General features: G+C 54.7%; 1 protein-coding gene across 1 annotated transcript in view; it reads left to right on the forward strand.

Annotated features, from left to right (window-relative positions):
- Positions 1 to 18,841, forward strand: part of LOC137461250 (patatin-like phospholipase domain-containing protein 7) — a gene marked incomplete at both ends in the record, with an annotated part of 42,014 nt that extends 23,173 nt beyond the window's left edge. The window contains 2 exons of the mRNA XM_068171064.1: positions 4,594 to 4,750; positions 18,725 to 18,841. Coding sequence (XP_068027165.1) covers positions 4,594 to 4,750; positions 18,725 to 18,841 — 274 coding nt within the window. The remainder of the gene's footprint in view (positions 1 to 4,593; positions 4,751 to 18,724) is intronic.
- Between the last annotated feature and the right edge of the window lie 2,088 nt (positions 18,842 to 20,929).

Raw genomic sequence — 20,929 nt, forward strand, 5'->3', positions numbered from 1 at the left:
TCCCCTAGGACCCCCAGGCCCTTTTCCCCTTTGCCCTTTGTCACATGTGCCCCCAAGCAGGCAGGTCCCCTCTGGAGCTGGCCCTGTTGTCACAACAAGTGCAAGCCCCCTGGGGTTGTTTTGCACTCCCACTCCTGGCTGCAGTGTCTTTTGCTCTGGAGCTGGAGCAGCAGAGCTGCCCCCAGCAGCTGTCTGTGGTGCCAGCGGCAAGCTGCTGGCTTCTGGCCGTGTGCTGCCTGGCACAGCCCTGGCACAGCCCTGACACACGGCTCTGGCACACAGCTCTGGCACACAGCTGCCCTGGCAGCCTGCCTGTGTTTGTGGATGCTGCAGCTGCCAAGGAGTGGCCAAGAGAGAACCAGCTGTGAGGAGCTGAGAAGTTTCATGTAGTGGTGCCGCGGGGTAATGATGACCTAAAGCAGCAGGGAGGGGAAAAGACCAACTCTGTCCTTCAGGTGCCAGGGTGGTGCAGAGAGCCCTGCAACTGGGTGGGTTGGAAAAGACCTCCAGGAGCTCCTGGTCCAACCATCTACCCAACACCACCATGGCCACTGGACCCTGTCCTGAAGTGCCATGGCCACACTTTCCCTGAACACCTCCAGGGATGGGGACTCCACCACCTCCCTGGGCAGCACATCCCAATGGCCAATCTCTCTTGCTGGGAAGAACTTTCTCCTCACCTCCAGCCTAAACCTCCCCTGGCACAGCTTGAGACTGTGTCCTCTTGTTCTGGTGCTGCTTGCCTGGGAGAAGAGCCCAACCCCCACCTGGCTACAACTTCCTTTCAGGTAGTTGTAGAGGGCAATGAGGTCTCCCCTGAGCCTCCTCTTCTGCAGGCTAAGCAACCCCAGCTCCCTCAGCCTCTCCTCACAGGGCTGTGCTCCAGACCCCTCCCCACCTTTCTTGCCCTTCTCTGGACACCTTCCAGCATCTCAACCTCTTTCCTAACCTGAGGAGCCCAGAACTGGACACAGGACTCAAGGTGTGGCCTAAGCAGAGCTGAGCACAGGGCACAAGGACTTCCCTGCTCCTGCTGGCCACACTCTTCCTGCTGCAGGCCAGGATGCCCTTGGCCTTCTTGGCCACCTGGCAGGGGAAGGAGAATTTGGAGGGGAAAACTAAATGAGGCCTTTTCTGCTCTTGGATTACACCAGCCAGGGATCTGTCACTGAAGTCATCTGCACCACTCCAACCCAGAACCTGTCCCAAAGCATTTCAGCAGCTGGAGAGGATTTATTTAGATGGAAAGAATGCATTAGGCATAGCTTGGGCAGATGCCACCTGGGGTGGGCTGGGCAGCTGCTGGCAAGTATTTATAGATGTAAACAGCAAGGGGAAAAAGGACAGGAATAGAGCAAACTGGGGGGGAAGAAATGGGATGAAGGTGGGGAAAGGTCAGGTTGAACTGCTGGCTGGCTGAGGCTGCCCAGCATCTGTCCAGCTGGAGTGAACTGACTGACAGGTTTGGTGTTAAAGGGACAAAGGATGTGAAGGCAGAGGCCATGGTAAGGAGGCAGGCAGCCTCCAGTGCTCGTGGCTGTGTTGCTGCTGGGGTGCTGCAGAGTGGGCAGGCAGAGGGAGGTCTCTCTCCCAGGAGGGTTTGCTGCTTATAAGAGCAGTTTATGTTCATAAGATCTTCCCCTCTGCTCTGCTCTGCTCAGCCCCCACCTGCAGCACTGCCTCCAGCTCTGGGGCCCCCAGCACAAGAAGGACCTGGGGCTGATGGAGAGGGTCCAGAGGAGGACACAAAGCTGATCAGAGGGTTGAGAACCTCCCCTGTGGGGACAGGCTGGGAGAGTTGGGGCTGTTCAGCCTGGAGAAGAGAAGGACCCAGGGAGACCTCAGAGCAACCTTAGAGCTGCTCCCCCTTAGAGCTGGGAAGGGACTCTCAGCAATGGCTGGGAGTGCCAGGACAAGGGGGAATGGCTTTGAGCTGGGAGAGGGGAGATGGAGACTGGAGATGAGGAAGAAATTCTTTGCAGTGATGGTGGGGAGACTCTGGCACAGGCTGCCCAGGGAGGCTGTGGCTGCCTCCTGCCTGGAGGTGTTTCAGGCCAGGCTGGATGAGGCCTTGAGCAAGCTGGGCTGGTGGGAGGTGTCCCTGCCCATGGCAGGGGGTTGGAACTGGATGAGCTTTGAGGTCCCTTCCAACCCAACCCATCCTGTGATTCTATGACTCTCTGATGCTGGGCAGCAGTGGCTGCTTCAGTACTGCCTCTCTGACATGCTGCACAGGTTCTGAGCTTCCTGAACACGAGGTTGCACTCCCAGTTTTTCATGTCCACTTTGTGCTTCCCCTGCACATGTCTGAGTGTGGATCCTTTCCTTCACATGAAGTTTCTTGCATGCTGATGTCATTGGTCTCTCCCCTGTGTGTCTTCCCAGTCAGAGATTCAGGTTTGATTTCTTCTCTTGTGATGCTGCTTCCATATCCTGGTCAACTTTTCACAGTCTCACAGTATCACCAAGGTTGGAAGAGACCTCAAAGATCATCAAGTCCAACCTGGCACCACAGACCTCATGACTAAACCATGGCCCCAAGTGCCACATCCAATCCCCTCTTGAACACCTCCAGGGATGGGGACTCCACCACCTCCCTGGGCAGCACATCCCAATGGCTAACAACTCTCTCAGTGAAGAACTTTCTCCTCACCTCCAGCCTAAACCTCCCCTGGCACAGCTTGAGACTGTGTCCTCTTTTTGTGGTGCTGCTTGCCTGGCAGAAGAGACCAACCCCCACCTGGCTACAACCTCCCTTCAGGGAGTTGGAGAGAGCAATGAGGTCTCCCCTGAGCCTCCTCTTCTCCAGGCTAAGCAACCCCAGCTCCCTCAGCCTCTCCTCACAGGGCTGTGCTCCAGACCCCTCCCCAGCTTTCTTGCCCTTCTCTGGACACCTTCAAGCCTCTCAATGTCCTTCCTAAACTGAGGAGTCCAGAACTGGACACGGGACTCCAGGTGTGGCCTAAGCTGTGCTTCTCTGTGTCATTCCTCCTCAACATGAGGAGAAACTTCTTCCCTGTGAGGGAGCCCTGGAGCAGGCTGCCCAGAGAGGTTGTGGAGTCTCCTTCTCTGGAGACTTTCCAGCCCCATCTGGAGGTGTTCCTGGGTGACCCTTCTTTGTCAGGGGTGTCCATGATCTCCAGAGGCCCCTTCCCACCCCTACCATTCTGTCACTCCAGTTGTGTTACGTTCTCTCAGTGCTTGCTTGCAGTTCTCCAGATGTTTGGCCATCCTGGCTGTGTGTCCTTCCATCTTCTGCCTTGTCCTGGTCTTTAGCACTTGCCCTGAACACTCAGCTAATGCTTCTCAGAGGATATCCACGGTGGCTCCAGATTCTCAGTGTGAGCTCAGCTAGTGCAGAGCTCATTGCTGCAGGGCATCAGCACTGAGGTTCATCTGTTGTCTATCACTCAGCTCCCTCATGGCTCCAGCTTCCTTCTGCACTTCCTGCAGCAAGGAATGCATGAACCTGAAGGAATCTGTCTCATCCTCAGGTGCTGCTTCCTCATCTGCCCCTCTCCCAGAGGTCTGTCTGCAGACCTTTCTCATCACTCCTTGTCTGTTCTTGCTCTTTGCTCTCCATCTTCACACTCATCATTAATCCATGCAGGGTCCCATCCCATGACCCCAGGCTGGCTGAGTTCCTTTGAAGAATCACTGAAACCTGTGCAAAGGTCTCTGGAATCCAGGTGGCTTTGGCTGCTCAGGAGGAACCTGAGTTGATTCTGGTTTTGATGCCCTGCTCCCTTAAAGCCACATTGACTTCTCCATTGGCTCCTGGCTCTTGGCTTCCCCTCTCCCTGAAGCCAGGCTGGGTCAGCCATGTTCCCTGGGGGCCTTGGAGAGCCTGGTTGCAGATTTCACAGACTGCAGCAGGTTGGGAGGGAGCCTCAAAGGTTGTCTTTTCCAAACACCCTGCACTCAGCAGGGACATCTCCAACAGGATCAGGCTGCCCAGGGCCACACTGAATCTGACCTTGAATGTCTCCAGGGATGAGGCCTCAGCCACCTCTCTGGGCAGCCTGTTCCAGGCTCTCTCCAGCCTGTGCAGAGGTTCCTCCTGATGTCCAACCTAACTCTGCCCTGCTCCAGTGTCAAACCATTGCCCCTCGGCCTATCCCCACAGCCCCTTCTGAACAGTCCCTCCCCAGCCTTCCTTATATTGACATGCAGATCTGAGGTCTCCCTGGAGCCTTCTCCTCTCCAGGCTGAACAGCCCCAGCTCTCCCAGCCTGTCTTTGGAGGAGAGGTTCTCCAGCCCTCTGGTCACCTTTGTGGCCTCTTCTGGACCTGCTCCACCAGCTCCAGGTCTCTCCTGTGTTGGGGGGGGGCCCATAGGTGCACACAGCACTGCAGGTGAGGTCTCCCCTGGGCAGAGCAGAGGGGCAGAATGCCCTCTCTGGCTCTTCAGGCCAAGCAGCCCGTCCATCATCCCCACATCCCTCCTGCTTGTGCCTGGCCCCGGGGCTCTGCCCATAGCCTGCCCCTCAGCCAGCCCACACCCGTGCTCCTGTAGGAGGTGGCTCCCCCATCTTGGTGCTCTGTGAGTGGCTGCTGGTCTGCTGATGCCTTTGCCGTTGTGTCCCTGCACAGGGGCTGCTCCCAGGTGGGGGTCATCCGGGCGCTGATCGAGGCGGGCATCCCGGTGGACATGATCGGAGGGACCTCCATCGGAGCCTTCATGGGCGCCCTGTACGCCGAGGAGCGCAGCTACAACCAGATGAGGATCAAAGCCAGGCAGTGGGCCATGGTGAGTGCTGGGGAGGGGCAGCTGACAGCAGGCCTGAGCCCAAGCAGAGAGCAGCCATGGGCTCGGTGCCTCCAGACGGGCCCTGCCCAGCAGGGTGTGTGGGGCAGGCTGGGAGAGCTGCTCCGCATCCCACTGGCAGCCTGGGCTGGTGGAGGATGTCCCTGCTGGCTGTGGGGAGGTCAGCCAGGATGGCTTTTGGAGGTCCCTTCCAGCCTGGACCATTCTGTGATTCAATGAGATGGGAATGGCTGAGGAGGTAGCTCCTGATTCTGCCCTGCAGCAGCTCCAGCCAGGCTGGGCAGGCAGGGTGGTGTTTGCCTCTCTTCAGCTTTGGTTTATCCCCTCCAGTTGTGTGCTGGAGCCTCTTTCCTTCCCAACTCTCAACCACTGTGTTTCTCTGGTGTGTAATTCTTTCTCTTTCATTCTCTCATGCTGTCATCTGTCAGTGGAACTGATTGGCAGAGGTAAACCTTCTCTACACTAACTACAACATTTCTCCTCCGTGGGGTAGCCTGGCAGCCCCAGAGTGCTGCTGCTGTGCTTCAGGAGGACTCTTTCCCTTGAATCACTTGGCACCAACAAACCCATCTCTTCACAGTTCAACCAGGGATTGGGAAGGCTGATTTGAATGGTGACTCCTGTGGGAGAATTGCTTCCCTGAGGAGATGGTGGGAAGAGCTGCACCAGCTTCAAGTTGACTGAGCAGCACTAGAGTTCCTTCTGGGGTGTGCTGGCTACAGCTCTGTCTTCACATCAAAGCCATGGCTTTGTGTTGGCTTTCTTATCAACAGGGAAGTGACTCAGGGGGTTTTCTAGGTTAGATTAAAGTCTGGGTCTGCTTAGGTCTTGATTTTTAGGGGGAAATAGGAGTCTTGAGGAGGATTTGGGGGTGTCAGCCGGTGACAAACTCCCCAGGAGCCAGCAGTGGTCCCTGGCAGCCCAGAGCCAGCTGAGTGCTGAGCTGCAGCCAGAGCAGGGAGAGCAGCAGCACAGGGAGGGGATTCTGCCCCTCTGCTCTGCTCTGCTCAGACACCACTTGCAGCACTGCCTCCAGCTCTGCTGCCCCCAGCACAAGAAGGACCTGGGGCTGATGGAGAGGGTCCAGAGGAGGCCACAGAGATGATCAGAGGGCTGCAGAACCTCCCCTGTGGGGACAGGCTGGGAGAGTTGTGGCTGTGCAGCCTGGAGAAGAGAAGGCTGCAGGGAGACCTCAGAGCAACCTTCCAGTACCTGAAGGGCTCCAGGAGAGCTGGGGAGGGACTCTGGACAAGGGCTGGGAGTGCCAGGCTGAGGAACAATGGCTTTGAGCTGGGAGAGGAGAGACTGAGAGTGGAGAAGAGGAAGAAATCCTTGAGAGTGAGGCTGGGGAGCCTCTGGCACAGGCTGCCCAGGGAGGCTGTGGCTGCCTCCTGCCTGGAGGTGTTTCAGGCCAGGCTGGATGAGGCCTTGAGCAAGCTGGGCTGGTGGGAGGTGTCCCTGCCCATGGCTGATCTTTGAGGTCCCTTCCAACCCAACCCTTTCTCTGATTCTGTGAGTCTGCAGCTGACCCTTACACTGCTTGCCCTGTCCAGAGCCCCTCTCACCTGCCAGGGCTTTGGCACAAGACCTGCTGTGTTGGTGAGGTGCCCCTTACCTTGCAAGCTAGGGAGCCTGGGGCATTAGAACACATCCTGAGGCCACAGCACTGATGCTGTGCTGGTGGGCAGAGGACTGGGGGCACTCTGCTTCACCTCCCTGTCACCATTAGCTGGAAGGATTTCTGCTTGCTGCTTAAGAGCTGCCTGTACTTGGCTGGGGTGGGCAGCACCCAGAAGATGAACTCTTCATGCCACAGAGCAGTTTGCTGGAACCACAAAGGCGGAGGAGGAGGCTGGAGATGAAGGACATAAACCCCACTGCACTGTGCCAGTCATCCTTTTAACCTTGCACCCCTCATTTCCCACACTGCTCACTACCCAGCTCCTACAGGACAGCTCTGGAGCAGGGCAGGTGTCTGGTGATACCTCCCTGCAGTGCTTGCCCAGCCTCCAGCTGCCCTCTCTCCCTTGCTCTTCCTCAGGCTGGACTGATGGAATTTTCCTCCCTGCCTTTGTCCAGAGGATTGTTTCCTCCTTTGTTAACTCTCTCCTGCACAGGGAGTGATGCAGAGCTGGAAATGCTCTGTTCTGGGCTTCTCAGGGCTGTGCTTCCATCAAAGGAGCCTTCATTCCCAGCACTGCAGCTCCTGAGCTCTCCAGCCTGATCTGGAATCACCTTTGCTTTTAGCAGGACCACTGCAAGATGAAATGGGGACATTGGTCAGCTATTGGTTAACTTTTGGAGGCAAATTGCAAAGCTCAGAGAAGAGCTCACAAAGCACAAGGCAGGATTTGGCCCAGCCTGGGGCCTTGAAGTGTGCAGATAAGTAGCTAGGGGAGAAATTAATGACCATGGAGCAAGCCTTTTCTCTTATCAGTAAAGAATGGCTTCTCTTGAGGCTTTGCATGAGGGTTCTGACACATCTGCCAGGGCCACATCCAAACCAGAATCTGTTCGAGGGTTTGAGAAGGGGGGGAGGGGGGGGGAGGGGGAAGGCAAAGCCTGCTCTGTTTGAAGCCCTTGCACTGCTACCAGCACAGCCCAGCAGAACTGGGTGCATTGTAAGCTGAAGAAAGCCTTCAAAGCCCTCCCTGTGAGATCAGATCACAGCCAAGGTACAAAGAGGCTGGAGGGATTTACAAATCCTTTTGCCTCTGTGGCTATTCTGAGTTACCTTCTCCTGTATTGTGTTGCAGCAGCTGTAGACTGAGCAGGGAGAGGCAGCAGCTCTGTGTGTGACAGCAGGGAGGGCTCTTGGGGGGTTCCTAGAAGACCCTCCTCAAGGGGCAAAGTGTGAGCAAGATCACCAAGCCAGCAGATAAAGCTCAGCTGCCCAGTGTCCAAACACAGAATGGTTTGGGTTGGAGAAGGCATTTAAGAAGGGCCAGGGGCAGCCTCTGCTCACTTGTGCCCTGGGGTAGGACAAGGGGCAATAGAGTAGAGTAGAGTGGAGTAGAGTAGAGCAGACTAGAGTAGAATAGAATAGAACAGAACAGAATAAACCAGACCAAGTTGGAAAAGACCTTCAAGATCATCAAGTCCAACCTATCATCCAACACCATCTGATCAACTAACCCATGGCACCAAGCACCCCATCAGGTCTCCTCCTGAACACCTCCAGGGAAGGTGATTCCACCACCTCCCTGGGCAGCACATCCCAATGGCCAGTCTCTCTTGCTGGGAAGAACTTCTTCCTCACCTCCAGCCTAAACCTCCCCTGGCACAGCTTGAGACTGTGTCCTCTTGTTCTGGTGCTGCTTGCCTGGGAGAAGAGACCAACCCCCAGCTGGCTACAACCTCCCTTCAGGGAGTTGCAGAGAGCAAGAAGGTCTCCCCTGAGCCTCCTCTTCTCCAGGCTAAGCAACCCCAGCTCCCTCAGCCTCTCCTCACAGGGCTGTGCTCCAGACCCCCCCCCAACTTTCTTGCCCTTCTCTGGACACCTTCCAGCAAGTCAACATGGATGTAGGCTGCAGCACAGGAGGTTCCACCTCAACATGAGGAGGAACTTCTGCACTGTGAGGGTTACAGAGCCCTGGAGAGGTTGTGGAGTCTCCTTCTCTGAGGCCTTTCCAGCCCCATCTGGATGTGTTCCTGTGTGAGCTGTGCTGGATTCTATGCTCCTGCTCTGGCAGGGGGTTGGACTCATGGATCTCCAGAGGTCTCTTCCAACCCCTGGCATCCTGGGCTCCTGTGGTCCTGTGACCTTTGAGTGCCACCACTCTCTACCTCCACCAAGGCTGTGGTTGTAGCCCCATCCCTGGAGACATTCAAGATCAGACTCCATGTGACCCTGGGCAGCCTGATCTGGTTGGAGGTGTCCCTGCTGCCTGCAGGGGGTTGGAGCTTTGAGGCTCCCTTCCAGCCCAATGCCATCTGTGACTCTGTAAACTGCATCACAGTCTTACAGTCTCACAGTATAGCTTAGGTTTAAAAGGACCTCAAGGATCATCGAGTCCAACCTGTCACCACAGACCTCATGACTAGACCATGGCTCCAAGTGCCACATCCAATCCCCTCCTGAACACCTCCAGGGATGGGGACTCCACCACCTCCCTGGGCAGCACATGCCAATGACCAATGACTCACTTGGTGAAGAACTTTCTCCTCACCTCGAGTCTAAACCTCCCCTGGCACAGCTTGAGACTGTGTCCTCTTGTTCTGGTGCTGCTTGCCTGGGAGAAGAGACCAACCCCACCTGGCTACAACCTCCCTGCAGGGAGTTGGAGAGAGCAAGAAGGTCTCCCCTGAGCCTCCTCTTCTCCAGGCTAAGCAACCCCAGCTCCCTCAGCCTCTCCTCACAGGGCTGTGTTCAAGGCCTCTCCCCAGCCTTGTCCCTCAGCAGCACATCTCTGTCTTTTAAACCCCTCCAGGGATGGGGATTCAGCCTCATCCCTGGGGAACCTGTTCCACTTTCCTCCTATTCCTCCTATTCCAGGACCTTTCCTGCTGCCCTGCAGAGCAGGACCACTGCTGCAGGGGCAGCTGCTGTGGAGGAGCTGCTCTGGGGACTATCCTTTGTTCAACCAGAAAGACTTTTGAGTACTCCCTGGGGGAGGACCTGCTGATTCTGCTGCTCTGAAGCCTCTGAGCTTTTGCTGGTGCAGGTTATTGCTGAGAGCTTGTTGTGCAGAACCTCACAGCCTGGCTTTGTTAGCCTGGGGGGGGGGGGTTGGAGATGTCTTTGTTGTGATGGATTAGATCTCTCTGATGCTTCTTTGCTTTCTCAAGCCATCAGGAGTGCTGCTTTGCTCCTGCAGTTATTCCTCCTTTTGGTATTTTTAGACCTTGGCATCTCTCTGGTTGTGCCCTCAGGGCTGGGCAGAAGGCTGTTTTTTAATGGCCTCTGTGTTCTGGACTTAATGAAGCAGCAAATAGAATCACAGAATTGTCAGGGATGGAAGGGACCTCAAGGCTCAGCCAGCTCCAACCCCCTGCCATGGGCAGGGACACCTCACACTAGATCAGCCTGGCCAGAGCCTCATCCAGCCTGGCCTTAAACACCTCCAGGGACAGGGCCCCAACCACCTCCCTGCACAACCCATTCCAGGGCTTCACCACTCTCATGGGGAAGAACTTCCTCCTCCCCTCCAGCCTCAATCTCCCCACCTCCAGCTTCATTCCATTCCCCCTAGTCCTATCACTGCCTGAGATCCTGAGCAGTCCCTCCCCAGCCTTCCTGGAGCCCCCTTCAGATCCTGGAAGGCCACAATGAGGTCACCTTGGAGCCTTCTCCTCTCCAGCCTGAACAGCCCCAACTCCCTCAGTCTGTCCTCACAGCAGAGCAGCTCCAGCCCTCTGCTCCTACTCGTGGCCCTTCTCTGGGCACCTTCCAGCACCTCCAGATCCCTCCTGGCACAGAGGCTCCAGAACTGGACACAGAGCTCCAGCTGTGGTCTCCCCAGAGCTGAGCAGAGGGGCAGAATCCCCTCCCTGGCCCTGCTGGCCACACTTCTCTTGCTGCAGCCCAGGCTCTGCTTGGCTCTCTGGGCTGCAAGTGCTCCCTGCTGGCTCCTGCTGAGCTTCTCCTCCCCCAGCACCCCCAAGGCCTTTTCTCCAGGGCTGCTCTCCAGTCCCTGCCCAGCCTCTAGTGATGCCTGGGATTGCCCTGAGCTCTTTTACTGGGGGGTCACAACACAGAGGGGCTCATGGCAGGCTGTTGCCTCTGTGTGTGTCTGCTGGGCCTGCATCCCTCCAGGCACCCCAGCAGCAGCTTTCATGTTTGCAGATCTTTGGGGTTTGGTTCTGCTGGGTGGTTTGGTTTTGGATTGGAGATTTAGGATTTCCAAGTGTGAATTATTTCCCAAGGAATGGAATGCTCTGCTCTGGAAGCAGCAGCCCCAGCTCGGGGTGAGATCAGTCTTCACCCAGGCTGGATCCCAGGGCTCTTCTGGATCCATTCCATCTGGTGCTTTGAGGGGAAGGAAAGAAAGGAAAGGTGTCCCCTGCCATCCTGGGACAGGGCACAGGTCAAGGTGGCTCAGGAGCACGGTGAGGGTGGAATTGTCCTGCGTGGCTCTGTGGAAGGGACAGTGAGGAAGGGGGCTGGGCACCACACAGGAGGAGGGAGAGCAGCCTTGGAAGGTGGTGTGTGGTGTAAATGGCTTTGCACCCCACCCTGGGTGTGCTGTGGGTGTGCCAGAGCTGCAGCAAGGATGGATCCCTGCAGTGAGCACCCAGCCTGAGCTGAGCCAGGGCTGCCAGATGAGGCTGCTGTGGGAAAGAGGCCTTCTGACCAGAGGGCGTGAGCAGAGTAAGCTGGTCCCAGTCCCCCAGCTGAAGGGAGTCCTGACTCCTGTGGCTTAGCACTGGTGCAGGCACAGCAAAAGCTAGCAGGAGCTAAAGCAGCTTGCAGGCTCACAGGAGGAGGGGGCTGTGGACTGCAGGGCAAGGAGTCTGCAGGCACTGTCTCCTAAACTGGGCTGAGGAGCTGCAGCAGAGAACCTGCCTTGGGCATCCTCCAGCCTGCCAGTGCTGGAGGGCAGCATGGGCCTGCCAAGGGGGGGCTCAGCAGCAGCTCTGCTACCCTTTGGTGCTTCTTAATTGCAGCTTTAAAACTTCAGCAAGCAGTTTTGGAAGGTTTTCTTCACTTGGCTTCTCTGCTTGCAGAAATCAAAGCAGATTGCTTTGCCTTTGGAAGGCAGCTGAAGTGAGGCGTCCCCTCTGGTTGCCTTTCAGGTGGAATTGTGTGTCTGAGATTGCTAACAGAAGGCAAAAATACTGGCTGTGGGGGTTTTAAATCTTAGGAACTTGTAATAGCACAGAATCACAGCAGGGGAGGGGTTGGAAGGGGCCTCTGGAGATCATCAAGTCCACCCCCACCCTGCCAAAGCAGGGTCATGGAGAGAGGTTCCACAGGATGGGGTCCAGAAGGGTTTTTAGTATCTCCAGAGATGGAGACTCCACCACCTCTCTGGACAGCCTGGTCCAGGCTTCCAGCACCCTTAAAGTAAAGAAATTCCTCCTCCTGTTTAGATGGAACCTCCTGTGCTCAGGTCTGTGCCTGTTACCACAGGCCCCACTGAAGAAAGCCTGGCCCCATCCTCCTGACAGCCACCCTTGGAAGTATTGATCAGCACTGATCAGATCCCCCCCATCAGGCTGCTCTTCTTCAGGCTGAAAAGCCCCAGGTCTCTCAGTCTCTCAGTCTCTCCTCTGAGAGATAGGATAGGGTAGGATAGGATAGGATAATAGGGTAGGGTAGGATAGGATAGGATAGGATAGGATAGGATAGGATAGAATAGAATAGAATAGAATAGAATAGAATAGAATAGAATAGAATAGAATAGAATAGAATAGAATAGAATAGAATTAACCAGGTTGTAAGAGACCTTCAAGATCATCACATCACACCCAGCACTACCTAATCAACTAAACCATGGCACCAAGTGCCTCAGCCAGGCTCTTCTTAAACACCTTCAGGGATGAGGACTCCACCACCTCCCTGGGCAGCACATCCCAATGGCTAACAACTCTCTCTGGGAAGAACTTTCTCCTCACCTCCAGCCTAAACCTCCCCTGGCACAGCTTGAGACTGTGTCCTCTTGTTCTGCTGCTGCTTGCCTGGGAGAAGAGACCAACCCCCAGCTGGCTACAACCTCCCTGCAGGGAGTTGGAGAGAGCAAGAAGGTCTCCCCTGAGCCTCCTCTTCTCCAGGCTAAGCAACCCCAGCTCCCTCAGCCTCTCCTCATAGAGAGAGAGATTGGCCATGGGAATGTGCTGCCCAGGGAGGTGGTGGAGTCCCCATCCCTGGAGGTGTTTAGGAAGGGCCTGGATGAGGCCCTTGGTGCCATGGTTTAGTTGATCAGATGGTGCTGGGTGATAGGTTGGACTTGATGATCTCTAAGATCTCTTCCAACCTGGTCTATTCTATTCTATTCTATTCTATTCTATTCTATTCTATTCTATTCTATTCTATTCTATTCTATTCTATTCTATTCTATTCTATTCTATTCTATTCTATTCTATTCTATTCTATCCCATCCCATCCCATCCCATCCCATCCCATCCCACCCTACCCTATCCTATCTCATCCTATCCCATCCTATTCTATCCCCATTTGCTTACCTTGCTGCTCACCCTCCCCTGCCTCTGAGGTGCCTCTGGTTTCATGGATGGATACATTTTCACTTCCTTCAACTCCCAACCATCTCAAAGGTATTTAAACTATCAAATCTGACTTCCCAGTGCCTGGAATTCCAGCCTGCAGGATGGACACCTCCCTGTGGAGCTGTTGAGCTGAGGCTGTGGGCCTGAGTGATGTTTTCCTTTTGCATGTTCTTTTCTCCTTTGTGGATTCTTTTGCTTGTTGCATTGTAAGTTTGTATGTGAGCACTGGAAGGGCTCTGAAGGGGATTCTGGATGCTGTCCCCAGCAGTGTCAATGCTTAAGGCTGGGCAGGTCACTGGATGGGTGACAGATGCTCTGGGGGAACCCCTCTGCCTTCCCAAAGGGCAGAGAAAGGGAATGAGGGAGAGAGATGGGTGGGGAAGAAACTGCACCAGCTGGGATGGGAATGAGAACAATTCAGTGGAATAGGGATGAAGAGACACAAACCAATGGGCAGCCCAACCCCTGATGGCAATCATGGCACCGTTGGCACCGCTGGTGCTGGGGTCAGGCACTGGGCAAGTCCCAGACTGGACTCAGCAGCAGATGGGATCTGGATTTGGGAACACAGGGATCAGGATGGAAGGCAGAAGGGACAGAGACCTTCTGGGACACCAACCACTGAGAGGCTTGACCCTGGTGATCCCTCAGCTTGCTCCTGTAGATGCCCTCCATGGGCTGCAATCCCTTGTTGGGCAGCTGAGGGTCTCCTGTCCTGTGTGCTCCTCCCTGCAAATGCCACCTCTGCCTCCCTGCCCCCAAGGTGGGGCACAAGCTGTGGCAGTGCCCTTGGTCTGTAGCAAAGCAAGTCCAAGCCAGAGCCTTTCTGCAGCCCAGCCCTTGGCAGGAGCTCTCTCCATCAGCTTCTCCCTGCCAGGTCCAGCCCCTGGCTGTGTAAACCTGTCCTGAACTGCAGAAAGTGCCTCAGTGAGCAGAGCCTGAGCTGGGCAGTGACAGCACTGAGCAGGATCAGTTCCTGGTCATGTTCAAACCAGGACAAGTAGTCAAAACAACACTGAAACAGTTCTGCTCTTTCAGTTTGGGCTCTTGCAACTGTGGTTTCCCCCAGCCTTGTGCTTTGCTTTGGGGTTGGATTTGGTTTGGGTTTGGGTTTGGATTTTGGTTTGGTTTAGTTTGGGATTTGGTTTTGGATTTGGTTTAGATTGGGATTTGCTTTGGGTTTGGATTTGGTTTAGTTTGGGATTTGGTTTGGGTTTGGATTTGATTTAGATTGGGATTTGGTTTGGGTTTGGATTTGGTTTGGTTTGGGATTTGGTTTGGGATTTGGTTTGGTTTTGGATTTGATTTAGATTGGGATTTGGTTTGGGATTTGGTTTGGTTTTGGATTTGATTTAGATTGGGATTTGGTTTGGGTTTGGATTTGGTTTGGTTTAGTTTGGGATTTGGTTTGGGTTTGGATTTGGTTTAGATTGGGATTTGGTTTGGGTTTGGATTTGGTTTGGTTTGGGATTTGGTTTGGGATTTGGTTTGGTTTTGGATTTGATTTAGATTGGGATTTGGTTTGGGTTTGGATTTGGTTTGGTTTAGTTTGGGATTTGGTTTGGGTTTGGATTTGGTTTGGGATTGGATTTGGTTTGGATTTGGGGTTTGGTTTGGTTCTGGATTTGGTTTAGATTGGGATTTGGTTTGGATTTGGTTTAGTTTGGGATTTGGTTTGGTTTGGGATTTGATTTAGATTGGGATTTGGTTTGGGTTTGGATTTGGTTTGGTTTGGGATTTGGTTTAGATTGGGATTTGGTTTGGGTTTGCACTTCATTTGGGGCGTGGTTTGGGGTTGGTTTTGGATTTGGTTGGGTTTGCTTCTGGTTTTATGCCCAGGACACTGAGAAATCCTGGGGTTATGCAGGATCTGGACACCAGTTTACCTCCATGCTGTTGGGAGTGCAGTGTAGGCTTCTTTTGTCCACCACCAGCTGTGTTTGCTGTGGATCTTCAGCTCTGGGAGCTGAACCATGTCCCTTCCTTGCTGGAGTTAACTTACACCATGAGGTGGCTTTTAAGAATCACTTTGGGACTGAAGCTCTTTCAGGAAGAGAACTCATCCTGCAGCAGGGCTGTGGAAAGGAAGGTTCAGGAGAAGGGAAGGAAGAAGTATAAAATACCTTCTTGTCTCCTGAGGGAACTGCTGGAGATGCTCCCAGGCTGTGAACTGCTGGAGCTGAAGCTGTGTCTTTCCTGGAGACATTGGTGTTGGTCCTTGTGCTGTTGGTTGGTAGAGAAGTGTGAAGCAGAGCAGGAGTGAGAAGGCTCCAGCTGCCTTCCCAAAAGCTGATCTTGGTCTTGGTTTATCTTGAGAGGGGTAGGTGGCAGCAGCTATTCTTGGCAGGCTGAGAGAAGTCCTTGGCCATTGCTGCCAGCTGAAAGGGCATTTTGCAGTTCTGAGACAGGGGAATATGAAGAAAGAGCCAGCAGTGAGAAGTGTGTTGTCCATGTTGAGATTGCTGTGGGCACTGATTGCAGGCAGGGTGCAGAGGCTCAGCATCCTGAAGATCATTTGCACAGGCAGAGCCTGCTGCTCGGTGCTGAGTTGGAGCAGCTTCCCTCAGTGTTAAATAAAGGACTTTCTGTGAATGTCTGTCCCTGATTTCCTCCTTCTGAGTCCTGCCAGAGACCAAATCCCTGTTCTAAGTGCAAGCTGATTCCATCTACCTCTGAAGCTGAGGGTAGCAGCTCTGCTGCTAGGTTGGTGCAGTGTCCTCACCCCAGCCGAACCCAAAATGAAGATGGGAGTGAAGGTGGCAGAGTGCAAGGTCCTGCACCTAGGTCAGGGCAATCCTTGCTAGCAATCCAAGCTTGGGGGATGATGGGGACAGAAAGCAGCCCTGCAGAAAAGGACTTGGGGGTGCTGTTGGAGGAGAAGCTGGGCAGGAGCCAGCAATGGGCACTGGCAGCCCAGAAGGGTCAATGGCAGCCTGGGCTGCACCAAGAGAAGTGGAGAGAGGGATCCTGCCCCTCTGCTCTGGGGAGACCTCACCTGCAGTGCTGTGTCCAGCTATGGGACCCCCAACATAAGAGACACATGGACCTGATGGAGAGGGTCCAGAGGAGGCCACAAAGATGATCAGAGGGCTGCAGAACCTCTCCTACAAAGACAGGCTGAGAGAGTTGGGGCTGTTCAGCCTGGAGAAGAGAAGGCTGCAGGCAGACCTTAGAGCTGCATTTCAGTGTCTGAAGGGGGCCTAGAGGAAGGCTGGGGAGGGACTGTTAAGAAGGGCCTGTGGGAACAGGACAAAGAGCAGTGGTTTGAGACTGGAGCAGGGCAGAGTTAGGTTGGACATGAAGAAGAAGTTCTGTACTATGAGAGTGGTGAAATCCTGGAACAGGCTGCCCAGGGACGTGGTTGAGATCCCATCCCTGGAGACATTCATGGTCAGCCTGGCTGTGGCCCTGGGCAGCCTGATCTAGCTGGAGGTGTCCCTGCTGCCTGCAGGGGGTTGGACAGGATGCCCTTTGAGGCTCCCTTCCAACCCAGTGCAAGCTGTGACTCTGTGGCAGGCTGATAACTGGGTTTGTGCTAAGGCTTTTCCATTTTCCTGTGTTTCCTCTTTATCCACTTGAGTTTAAAGGTCCTCTTGTTTATTTGTAATAGTTGGAGCTGTATTCTCTGGACAGATACTGAATGTATGCTTCAAAGCAGCTGGACATGCCAGTGGGGACAGAGAGGCTGAGAGCAGCCAGGCAGAGAGGGACCTGGGGGTAGTGGTTGACAGCAGCTGAACATGAGCCAGCAGTATGCCCAGGTGGCCAAGAAGGCCAAGGGCATCCTGGCCTGCAGCAGGAACAGTGTGGCCAGCAGGAGCAGGGAAGTCCTTGTGCCCTGTGCTCAGCACTGCTTAGGCCACACCTTGAGTCCTGTGTCCAGTTCTGGGCTCCTCAGTTTAAGAAGGGACATTGAGAGACTTGAAGGTGTCCAGAGAAGGGCAAGAAAGCTGGGGAGGGGTCTGGAGCACAGCCCTGTGAGGAGAGGCTGAGGGAGCTGGGGTTGCTTAGCCTGGAGAAGAGGAGGCTCAGGGGAGACCTTCTTGCTCTCTCCAGCTCCCTGAAGGGAGGTTGTAGCCAGGTGGGGGTTGGTCTCTTCTGCCAGGCAAGCAGCACCAGAACAAGAGGCCACAGTCTCAAGCTGTGCCAGGGGAGGTTTAGGCTGGAGGGGAGGAGAAAGTTCTTCACAGCAAGAGAGATTGGCCATTGGGATGTGCTGCCCAGAGAGGTGGTGGAGTCTCCATCCCTGGAGGTGTTCAAGAGGGGGTTGGATGAGGCACTTGGTGCCATGGTTGAGTTGATCAGGTGGTGCTGGGTGAGAGGTTGGACTGGATGATCTCTGAGGTCTTTACCACCCTTATTGATTCAATGATTCTCTGGAGGCTAATCCTGCTCCTCTTTAAACTGTCTGTTGGTCAGAGATCCTTTAAGGCTATGTTTGAAAGGGCTGTTTCATGCTGTAGATGTCTGCCTGCCGGCTACAATTCCCTCTCATCTGTGCAGCTGCTTGTTAGAATATAGAGGACATGGAAAGAGAGAGGAGATGTTTCATCTGCAAGAAGTATTTCATCCAGGGAAACCTTATTGAATTGGGAAGGAGCTAAGTGAGTTTCTGGGTCCTCTGTTGCATTTTAATGGCGTGTGATGTGATGTATTCTTTTGTCAGGATTTATGGGGGGAGTGGTGGGATGAGGAGCAATGGTTTGAAGTTACAGCAGGGCAGATTTAGGTTGGATGTTAGGAACGAGCTCTGCACCCTGAGGGTGGTGGAACACTGCAACAGGTTGCCCAGGGAGGTGGTTGAGGCCTCATCCCTGGAGATAGGATGGAATGGAATGGAGTGGAATGGAATGGAATGGGATGGAATGGAATGGAGTGGAGTGGAGTGGAGTGGAGTGGAGTGGAGTGGAGTGGAATAGAATAGAATGGAATGGAATGGAATGGAATGGAATGGAATAGACCAGGCTGGAAGAGACCTTCAAGATCATGGTGTCCAACCCATCAACCAATCCAACACCACCTAAACAACTAACCCATGGCACCAAGCACCCCATCAAGTCTCCTCCTGAACACCTCTAATAGTGTGGACTCCACCACCTCCCTGGGCAGCACATCCCAATGGCCAATCTCTCTCTCTCTGTAGAACTTCTTCCTAACCTCCAGTCTAAACCTCCCCTGGCACAGCCTGAGACTGTGTCCTCTTGTTCTGGTGCTGCTTGTCTGGGAGAAGAGACCAACCCCCACCTGGCTACAACCTCCCTGCAGGGAGTTGGAGAGAGCAAGAAGGTCTCCCCTGAGCCTCCTCTTCTCCAGGCTAAGCAACCCCAGCTCCCTCAGCCTCTCCTCACAGGGCTGTGCTCCAGACCCCTCCCCAGCTTTCTTGCCCTTCTCTGGACACCTTCAAGTCTCTCAATGTCTTTCCTAACCTGAGGAGCCCAGAACTGGACACAGGACTCCAGGTGTGGCCTCAGCAGTGCTGAGCACAGGGCACAAGGACTTCCCTGCTCCTGCTGGCCACACTCTTCCTGATGCAGGCCAGGATGCCCTTGGCCTTCTTGGCCCCCTGGGCACACTGCTGGCTCCTGTTCAGCTGCTGTCAACCAGTGCCCCCAGGTCAGCTTTAGTCATTTGATTTCTGCCCCTTGCCAGCTTCTGCCCTCCAGCAGCACTGCCTCCAGCGTGCTGGCTCTGGGGCCTGGAAGGTGCTGCCTCTCAAGCCACACACTTTTGTTGCATACCTTGCCAGGGACCCTTGCAGAGATTGACCTCTGAAATGCTTTTCCTTTTCAGGTCATGAACTCAGTGCTTAGGATCGTTCTGGACCTGACTTACCCAATCACCTCCATGTTTTCCGGAGCGGCTTTCAACAAGAGCCTCAACAGCATCTTCAAGGACAAGCAGATAGAGGTAGGTTGCTCTCTTCTCTCTCTCCCTGTGTTCTCTTGGACCAGGAATGGCTGGATTCCTTGCCAAGATCAGATGTGGGGCTGTGGGATGGTTGAAGGCAAGTTAAGTACAGCATCAGTCAATCCCAGCAGGGTGAGGGCTGGAAGGGACCTCTGGAGCTCACCCAGCCCAACCCCCTGCTCCAGCAGGGCACCCACAGCAGCTTGCCCAGGAGCACAATGGCCAGGAGAGGTTGAAAGCTCTCTAGAGAAGGAGACACCACAACCTCTCTGGGCAGCCTACTCCAGGCCTCCAGCAGCCTCACACCAAAGAAGTTTCTCCTCCTGCTCAGATGGAACCTCCTGGGTTCCAGTTTGTGCCCAGTGCTCCTTGGCCTGTCCCTGGGCACCACTGAGCAGAGTCTGGCCCCAGCCTCTTGCCCCCCACAGCTCCTTTAGCTCTTGCTGAGCATTGCTCAGCTCCCCTCTGGGGCTGCTCTTCTCCAGGCTCTCAGCCCCAGGGCTCTCAGCCTTTGCTCCTCCCAGAGCTGCTCCAGGCCCTCAGCATCTCTGTAGCCTCCACTGGACTCTCTCCAGCAGTTCCCTGTCTCTCCTGAACTGGGGAGCCCAGAGCTGGACACAATACTCCAGATGTGGCCTCACTGGGTCAGGGTAGGGTGAGATAAGGACCTCCCTCAGCATGCTGGCCTCCAGTGCCCTCTGCAGCTCCATGTCCTGTGCTGGGAGTGGGGAAACAGCAAGTCCAAAAAGCTGCAGTGCAAGTTGCCCCCAGAAAAGGACAAAAGGAATTGAGGACATGAGTGTAATGACCATGGCTGTCTTGAGCTGGGAGCCCTGAACTGCACACAACACCACAGCTGTGGCCTCACCAGGGCAGAGTAGAGCAGGAGGAGAACCTCCTTTGACCTGCTGGCTACACTTCTCTTACTGAAAGCTCTGTTCAGCTTTGTTGGAACTGTGAAGGGGCTGTTTCATGAGCACAGGCTCTTCCTTTTTGCTTGATGTGGGAAACACACAGAGATGATTTGGAGCTGCTTCATCAAATTGAAGATGAGGAAGAAAATGTTTCCAGTGAGGCTGAGGAGACTCTGGCACAGGTTGCCCAGGGAGGCTGTGGCTGCCTCCTGCCTGGAGGTGTTGGAGGCCAGGCTGGATGAGGCCTTGAGCAAGCTGGGCTGGGGGGAGGTGTCCCTGCCCATGGCAGAGGGTTGGCACTGGATGACCTTTGAGGTCCCTTCCAAGCCATTCTGTTGTGTTTGCAGAGGGACCTTGCCAGGCTGGACAGATGGGCAGAGGCCAACAGGATGGCATTCAGCAAGTCCAAGTGCCAGGGGCTGCACTTTGGCCACAGCAACCCCAGGCAGTGCTACAGGCTGGGGGCAGAGTGGCTGAGAGCTGCCAAACAGAGAGGGACCTGGGGGTGCTGGGTGATAGCTGCCTAAACATGAGCCAGCAGTGTGCCCAGGGGGCCAAGAAGGCCAAGGGCATCCTGGCCTGCATCAGGAACAGTGTGGCCAGCAGGAGCAGGGAGGTCATTCTGCCCTGTGCTCAGCACTGCTTAGGCTACACCTTGAGTCCTGTGTCCAGTTCTGGGCTCCTCAGGTCAAGAAGGACATTGAGAGACTTGAAGGTGTCCAGAGAAGGGCAAGAAAGCTGGGGAGGGGTCTGGAGCACAGCCCTGGGAGGAGAGGCTGAGGGAGCTGGGGTTGCTTAGCCTGCAGAAGAGGAGGCTCAGGGGAGACCTTCTTGCTCTCTCCAACTCCATGAAGGGAGGTTGCAGCCAGGTGGGGGTTGGTCTCTTCTCCCAGACAAGCAGCACCAGAACAAGAGGACACAGTCTCAAGCTGTGCCAGGGGAGGTTTAGACTGGAGGTGAGGAGAAAGTTCTTCCCAGAGGGAGTTGTTAGCTATTGGGATGTGCTGCCCAGGGAGGTGGTGGAGTCCCCATCCCTGGAGGTGTTCAAGAGGGGATTGGATGTGGCACTTGGTGCCATGGTTTAGTCATGAGGTCTGTAGTGACAGCTTGGACTTGATGATCCTCAAGGTCTCTTCCAACCTTGGTGATACTGTGAGACTGTGAGGCTGTGTTT

The sequence above is a fragment of the Melanerpes formicivorus genome, unplaced genomic scaffold (genome assembly GCF_026170545.1).
Source record: "Melanerpes formicivorus ecotype bairdi unplaced genomic scaffold, bMelFor1.0.p_v2 SCAF_1496, whole genome shotgun sequence".
Classification (NCBI taxonomy): domain Eukaryota; kingdom Metazoa; phylum Chordata; class Aves; order Piciformes; family Picidae; genus Melanerpes; species Melanerpes formicivorus.